Source organism: Erigeron canadensis, chromosome 3 (genome assembly GCF_010389155.1).
Source record: "Erigeron canadensis isolate Cc75 chromosome 3, C_canadensis_v1, whole genome shotgun sequence".
NCBI classification, from domain to species: Eukaryota; Viridiplantae; Streptophyta; class Magnoliopsida; order Asterales; family Asteraceae; genus Erigeron; species Erigeron canadensis.
The window spans coordinates 3,785,966-3,794,104 of NC_057763.1; the positions used below are offsets into that span (position 1 = coordinate 3,785,966).

Sequence of the window (8,139 nt, forward strand, 5' to 3'; positions counted from 1 at the left end):
ATTTTTGTCTTTATCTTTATCCTTTCTTTATCTTTTGTTACATTAATAACTTATCGATCAATCACAACTTTCAGACTTTCTTAATTTGAATCGACTTTTTCTTTCAATTTGATTTTAATTTATATTTTTTTGTTTTTCATCATCAATTTAAACTTTTTAATCAATAATTTTAATATTATAGATTAAGCATAATAGCTACTATATATCTAATGAAATAATATTAGACTCTTGTTATGAAATTATTTACCCTTTGTTTTAATAGTTGGGTATATATTTATATGGGTCTAAAATCTAGTATTTCACATGCTTGTAAAACTATAGATGTCATATTTGAGTTATTTTTTTTCTTAATAAAAATAAAACAAAACTTCAAAAAGCTCATAAAAGGTTCTCATCAAACATATCCTACAACAATATACTTGCAAAAGCATGCATAAATTTTTTCATTGTAAATTATATATTAATTTGTTATAAGATTATTGGACGTAAATTTTTAATGTGAAACATACATGCTTATACGATATTTATACCCGGTATTAATTTAAAGTTAGTTGGGGAGGTTTTAAAACCCTAGACGAAGTTGTGGCGAACTACGGGTGGCGTTTCTAATCTACCCATGGATTATTCCGGTGTTCTTGAGCAGTGAGTTCCCCTTATCTTTTCATCTAATTATTATTCATTATCACTGAAATGTATCTTTATTAGCTAGGGATTTTTGTTTTGATGTTTGCTTTTATGTTCTAATAAATATATGATTTTTTTCATCTTTATAATCCATCTTTGTTATCAATTTATACCTTTACAAGTCGATCGAAACACTTGCTAGTCAGTCAGGGTCCAATGATTTTCGTCGTAGTTAGTTTCATCAGTGGCCGTTGTTATAGAAAGAAACTTGTTTGTGTGTATAAAGATGAAAAAGAGTTCACAATTTAATTTGTAGTGGCCGGGAAACATGCATACTTAAGATGTGATTAAACTGAATATTAAAGCAAACCTCTTTGTGGCCGGAAGTCTTTATGGAAGTAGTCTCTCTACCTTTGGGTAGAGATAAGACTGTCTACAGGGATTGGGACCTGTTGTTGTTGTTTAATATTAAACCAAACAGATGATTGTCGTATTACTTTTTCTTTTCTCCCTGCTGCAGGTCTGTACTTCATTTGTTGGCAGTAAAGATGTGGTTTGATGATATGGTTACTACCATTCATCCTCTGATCTATAGTGGTATCCCTCTAGCTTATCCTATCTATTCAGCGGCGCATAACATCCAGAACCATCGTTCACATTGGGCCAAACCCGAGGAGCAAAAGAGGATTCTGGTACTTGTTGCCATCCCTGCAGTTATTGGTATCGTCTCATGGGCTGAATTGCATGTAAATGAAGACAGAAAGACCATATTTCTGCTCTTGGACTCCATCAAAGAATGCTCTGCTGGTTTGGTACTACTACTCGATCAGATGCCTCCTGTTATTTATTTTTTTTTTGTATTAGTCTGAAACATCTTTGGTATTTGGTATAGGAATTGTCAATTTGATTTGAACCTAAAACTAAATGTTATATGTAATAATTCTCAATATGTTTCATAGTTTCATCTTGCATATTTGTATACTAACTACTTTAGAAACATTGTTTAGTTTTGTCATTTATCTAATGTGTGTATTTCTCCCGTGAAGCCCTCACAGCCTTTCCTTTTTTATTGAAAATTTTCGGGTCAACTTTATGTCAGTGCAATAAATTATCGGTATCACTAGACATATAAGTTACGGTAAGTTTTGGCGTTGTTTAATAAATTTCAACATGTTTACAATATGACTAATTAACACATCTTTAATAATAAAAAGTTCTGTGAATTTGGTTTGAAAATGTTTTTGCAAATTTGTATGCGTTTTTTTTTTTTTGGTCTGAAAAAGAAGCCGAACCGAATTTGTATTCAGTTTAAAAAAGAAACCACACCGAATTCAAATTTGGTTTTTCACTTTTGTCTATGTAAACTGAATTCAGTCTGGTTTGCACACCAGAAAATAAAAACCTAGAAGGCCGAACCAAGTAGACCAAACAAACTTAAAATCGAACCGATGAACATGCATAGTTGCTATTAAACATTTGTTTTAGTAATACTCTTGCTAATTGTGTTTTTCTAATCATCAAATTCCAGAGTATCCCCATGTTCATGGGTTTGTTGCAGGCATATATGAATCTCAACACATCAAAACTCTCGCCAGATGCCTTTCGTCAAAAAATAAGAGGAAGACTTGTTTATAATGTTTTTCCGGTGACTCTCGTTCAAGTAAGATTCTATTTTAATTAATTGGGTTTTTGACACACTATGTATTTCCTGTATGTGCCTTTGAAAACCATTTCTATTTTGTAAGTTTTATCTCTTTTCCCCGAGAGACAACACAAGTATTTGCAACTTCTCATTTTACAGGTTCAACCAAATCTTACATTGAAGTTCTGTACTAAAAACTAAAGTGATACTTCGATTATGAAGAAAAATCAAAACTGAAAATGATGCTTCTCCGAGCTCGTCAAAATACCTTTTTTCCTTCCGTGTGACCCTCTTTTTGGGGTTGCTCACAGGCTCCGTTATTATTTTCTTTCTAGATGTATTCATATTCATAATTGATTCATCGTAAATTGTACCAACATATTATAATTGAATGCAGCCTCGCTGTGTTACTCTGAACCAGCACAACCTCGAGCTCATGAACTTGTTGACATGGCAATATGTGGCCGTTCGCCTTGTGTGCACCATTTTCATGATCGCTTTTCAGCGCTGTGATATGTATCCTCTATGGCTTAGCTGGATGTTCTTCTTTATCTTGAATGTATCGGCTTCCGTGGCATATTACACTGCTTGTGCTTTCTACCTAGCATTTGTCGAAGATTTCCCACGTCTGTCTTATGGCAAGTTCCTTCATATCAGAGGGATCTTCTTTTTCTGCTTTTGGCAGGTAATTCTCATTCTCATGTACCTGCTATCATATAAGCTTTTTGCTTGACAAAAGTTTGATTGGATTTTACTTTTTATCATTATTAGTATGCCTCTAAAGCTTAGTTAGAAGTTTGTAGGAGTTTTATATGATTTTTCGCAACCAAGTTGATGAATTTTAGGTGGACATAAATATGCAATTTTAAAAGCTCAAAATCACATTACTATTACTTGTTTTTATGATCTCTTTGTGCCCATGTGAGTCTTGATAGCATCTAAACCTGTTATAGGACTATATTGGTTGATTACTTGAATTCACTCAATCACACCCAACTTGACCTGTTACCATAGGTGGATGGAGGGGAAGGACCAAGGGGTACCCCCTTCAATGACCCAATTCCAATGAGATTTATATATGTCAAGCCCATATCCACTATATTCTCTGTTTTTTTTTTATGATTAAAAATATTATTATCTCATAGCTTCACAAACAGGTTTGGTTTCATTTTTGTTTTATACTTTTTGTGTTTGTTCCAATTGATATATATTTTCTTTTAAATTACTGTATCTAACTATTTCTAATTTTTAATGTATTTCTTTGAGGTATATGACTATGTATTTCTTTTGCATTTTCTTTATCTATTATTTATTTGATTTTTACCTTGGTTGTGAACTGATATATCCCATATAATTTTTTCTCTGAGCCCCCCTTCAATGTTATCAGTTTACTTTAAGTTCTGACTCCGTCTCTGCGTGTTACGTTGCATAAGCGATTTGACATAGTCATTTCGTCTTTTTAACCAAGTTAAACATTCTTAAGTCTGCATTGTGGATCAAAGATTGCATTGCCAACCCATGTCCCCTAAGCGGAACTCCTGCCACTGATCTCCTATTCTCCTGTACCATATTATGTTGTAGCTCGCCATCTGTTTTTTCTGAATTATTTAATATAAATTCAGTCACTTTGAAAATGCACATTTATGCACCGGTTACATGTTTTGACATTTTCGCCTTCAGTTGGAGCATATAATCAAATTAATTCCGATTTCAAATCTATGTTCATGTGTGGCTTGACACTTCCAAACAGGGGCTGCTTTATGCGGGATCTAGGTTTACATGTTGATTAAATGTCTTTTTGCCGCTTTTCTAATAGATTAAGTTTCTTATCTGATTGTTTCTAGGGCGGTGTATTCAAGATTCTTGTTGCAATGGGCTTAATGAAAAGAAACCATTTTTGGCGGCAAGAGCTACATAACACCTTATTGGTTTTGGAGACGACGCCACTGTCATTCACCCATTGGGTTGCATACTCTGCTGGAGTATATATTGTTTTTCGTCTTCCTCTCAAGTCGTCTGTTCCGTCTCTCATGTCTAAAGCAAACTAAATTTGTTGTACCTGTATACGAATCTGAATTACTACACACAAGTGTTAGTTTATGTACATTAGGATGCCTCACAATCACCATCTTTGGTATGGTTTCCATGTCTAGCTCCTGCTGCTAGTTTAGATACAGGGGGTATACGTATCATATACATATGGAGTGTTGAGCTTATGTAGGTGGCTGTCTTGTAAAGAAGGCAGGGTACAACTGTTGATTAGTGCTGGAGCTCCTAAAGACCTAATTAAATTGCTTAGTGCTAGAGCTCCTAAACTATTTCCACCCTAGACGACACCAATCCTAGCTTTAATAAATTCTTGAAAATATGTTAATTGGGAACATTATAGGATGGGAATGATGCAGGATAGAATTTAACAATAAAATATATAGTGTTCATCTTAAAGTAGTAGTTTAGTAAGTTTTAAAAAACATATATACAACTGGAAAAACTAGCTTTAGTTTGGATTTGAACTGGTTTTTCGTTTAAACCGGTTTGTGTTCGACCAGTTTAAACAATATTCAAATGGATTGTTTTGCGGAATAACGGACCAGTTTTCCTAACCAGAAGATTTTTTATGGTATCAACCTTTAGTTTTGTGCTTCACACATCTGTTGCTATTGGGGTTTGGCTCTTAATGGTTTTGAGGTGAAGTATCTTTACTAGCGATCTGGTGTTGGATTTCTGTTTTGATGGGTTATATGCAGTTATGCTGGGCCTTTTGGCCCAGGTGTAAGATATTCTTAGCGGAGCCATACATTATTATGCCATCCTTTTATTTTAATGGTCTTTGCACAGACCGGTAAAAAAGATGATAACAACGTTCCATTTTGAAAGACACCTCAAAAACCTTTAATAGCCAAAACCTGATAACAACATATGCTTGAAGCACAATAACAAAGCTAGATAACATAAATAATCTTCCCGTTAGGAGAACAGGTCTGTTGTTCAGCAAATTAAAACAAGCCATTTGAATATATTAAACAAGCCGCAGTAGCAGTGATGTCCGGTAAACCAACTGCCCTCTATAAGGACTACCATTCCTCAATCGGGACCCCCTTAAAATTGGCAAGAGCATACCAAATCAAAGCAAGGTCACCAAATAGAACAAGCTGGACTTTCCAATGCCGATGAAGTAGTAAACATTTGGCGTAAAGGTGGTTATAGAGTATTATTGTTGCAGATGTGATGGAAAGTTCGGGCAACAGATTGATTAGTATAATTGGGGCTTGCTCAGCCATTGTGTTAAATCTCTCAAGGTAGTAATTGGTTGACAATACCAACGTCGTTGAGCCAACAAATAACAACCCATGATCATTAGAAACATAGGAAACAAAATTTGAATAACTGTAAACAAAAAAATGAAGTAGATAAAGTAAAATAAAAGCCAACACTAGCTTTTAGAGGTATTTTAGCTAAATAAGCAATTAAATGAGTAGTTAAATAACGGTTTGAATTACTTTTTAACTACTTTTGGTTCGCTAATTAAATAAATACTATTTTGACAAAAGTTATAAAAAAAACCCAATGTTTGAAAAACCGATAATTTAACAATACTGGTGTGGAAAAATTTTCCGGTATTACCGGTATTATCAAAAATACCGGCTGGTACGACTATTTTAATTTAAATTATTCTTTTATATATATAAAAATCCTGCCAAGTTTGTTACAGTTTAACAAAAATAAGTTAAAATATAACTATAATTTACTCAAAAATAATACAAAATAAGTATTTCATAACAAAATATAAGTTTTAAAGTTCACAAATAACAAAGAATAACATTAAATTATCATAAAAATAATTATTAAAAAAATCCAGTTTTTTTTTTTTTTTTTTTTTTTGAAAATAAGGGTAATACTAGAAAATACCGGAAATACCGAGCAGTATTGCATAGTGAAAATACCAGAAATATACCGGGCTTAAAATATCAGAGTACCCTCTAATATCGGTAACACCGAGTGGTATATACAGGTATTTAAAACATTTAAGAGAATGAATTCACAGCCAAAGACTAGAATGCAAAGTATACTTATAAACTTGATTTAGCCACACAACACAAAATGACTAAGAAAGATCGAGCTAAATACTGAACAAAAAATGTAAGCGTACAAAGGCATAAACAACACAAAGAACTAATTAAAGTGTGACTAGAATAATAACTAAAAAACTAATAGTCTAATTATTTATAAGAACTAATATCTTAAATTTTATTCCTAAATGCAGTTGCTACAGAGATGATAACCTGTTCGCAACATCTGAGTAGTAAGTTCGATTCTCCTTTTGCTTTTATTTTATTTGATATTTTTTAGTTACATATATACAGGTTTGATATATTTTGTCTTTGATTTATGATAAGCTTTATAGTTGGATCTTCATTTTATCTTCTTTGTTTGATGATATAGTTTTTATATGGGATAATGACCTGTGGATGTAGTGAACTATGACAAAATATCTATGTTATGTATTGATTTAATCGGAAGTCTATGTTATGTAACGAATTTATTAAAACTGTCTAAGTGATGCATGTTATCGGGTAATCTACAGGTAGCCGGTTACCATCTATTTTTTTAGGAGATAATGACATGTGGATGTAGTGAAGTATGACAAAATATCTATGTTATGTATTGATCTAATCGGTAGTCTATGTTATGTAACGAACTTACTAAAACTGTCGAAGGGATGCATGTTACAGGCTAAAGTCGGTCATCAATTTTTTTTTCCTTTTATTTTTTAATCTTAATAATTAATTAATTAATTTAACATATATAAATAAATATAAGTTATGGAAACATATATGTATATAAGTTTTGTAATTATATAAAAACTGTAAACACCTTCATATCTTCTAGTCGTCACCTACCTCCTCATTTTTCCGATCAACCCTAACACAGTCATATACCAAAAAATCAAAGATCTCAAAAATTAAAATCGCATATGAAGATTACGATCCCTTATAAGGTCAAGAACCTGGAACTAATAACTACATATATTCTCAAACATATACACATTGACACACACAAATCTAAGGGTACATATATATACAACCCACACAAATAAATAATGAGAGACTAGGGGACGTATTCTTACATGGTTCCTTGAAGCATAACTTAGAATTGAAATGGGAAAGAATAACTAATTGCTAGATTTTAGTTAAAACAACAAACATAGAAGAATGCATTACAAGCCTAAAGCTGAAAAGATCAAATCCCCTTGACCTCAGAATTCATCATTTCTCTTTTCGGGATATTAATAAATAACAAAGTGGAAACAAGAAAATACTAGTTCTCAAATACTCGGGAGGAGTTGGAAACAATAAATAACATTAACCACTTAAACAGTTTTTGGTAAGTTCATTACATAACATAGACCCCTGATTAGATCAATACATAACATAGACATTTTGACATAGTTCACTACATTCACATGTCATTATCCCTTTGGATGATAACCGACTACCTGTAGATTACCCGGTAACATGCATGACTACTAGAAAACTGGTAACCGACATTTTTGTATTAAGTGGCTGGATCTCTTTTATTTGATAGTAATATTAATGATGTACGGATATACACTAGTAGAAAACTGGGATTCACCAATGGCTAAATTCGTCGCTAATCCGTCGGTGACCTTTGTATTTTTCCGACAGATTACCTACGGAGTTTTCTTTGTCGGTAATCTATCGTTAATCCGTCATTAATATATCACAAATTTCATTAACAACGTAGCATATCTGTCGGTAAATCCGTTGGTAATTGCAACGGATTTTTGGCCGTTAGTAATTCCGTCGGTAAAGCCCAGTTTTCTAGTTGTGGATTGACGATGCATTTATACT

General features: G+C 32.8%; 1 protein-coding gene across 1 annotated transcript; it reads left to right on the forward strand.

The window, feature by feature from the left end:
• Nucleotides 1-1,082: 1,082 nt before the first annotated feature.
• On the forward strand, nucleotides 1,083-4,405 carry LOC122590527 (transmembrane protein 184A-like). The gene is made up of 4 exons (XM_043762724.1): nucleotides 1,083-1,436; nucleotides 2,153-2,284; nucleotides 2,664-2,951; nucleotides 4,111-4,405. The coding sequence occupies exons 1-4, from the start codon at nucleotides 1,173-1,175 to the stop codon at nucleotides 4,312-4,314; spliced, it is 888 nt and encodes a 295-aa protein (XP_043618659.1). The 5' UTR covers nucleotides 1,083-1,172; the 3' UTR covers nucleotides 4,315-4,405.
• The last annotated feature ends 3,734 nt before the right edge of the window (nucleotides 4,406-8,139 follow it).

Coding starts and splice junctions, on each gene's coding strand:
- LOC122590527 (XM_043762724.1), top strand. CDS start 1,173: ATGTGGTTTGATGATATGGTTACTACCATTCATCCTCTGATCTATAGT. Junction 1,437..2,152: donor AAGAATGCTCTGCTGGTTTG/GTACTACTACTC, acceptor ATCAAATTCCAG/AGTATCCCCATGTTCATGGG. Junction 2,285..2,663: donor TTCCGGTGACTCTCGTTCAA/GTAAGATTCTAT, acceptor AATTGAATGCAG/CCTCGCTGTGTTACTCTGAA.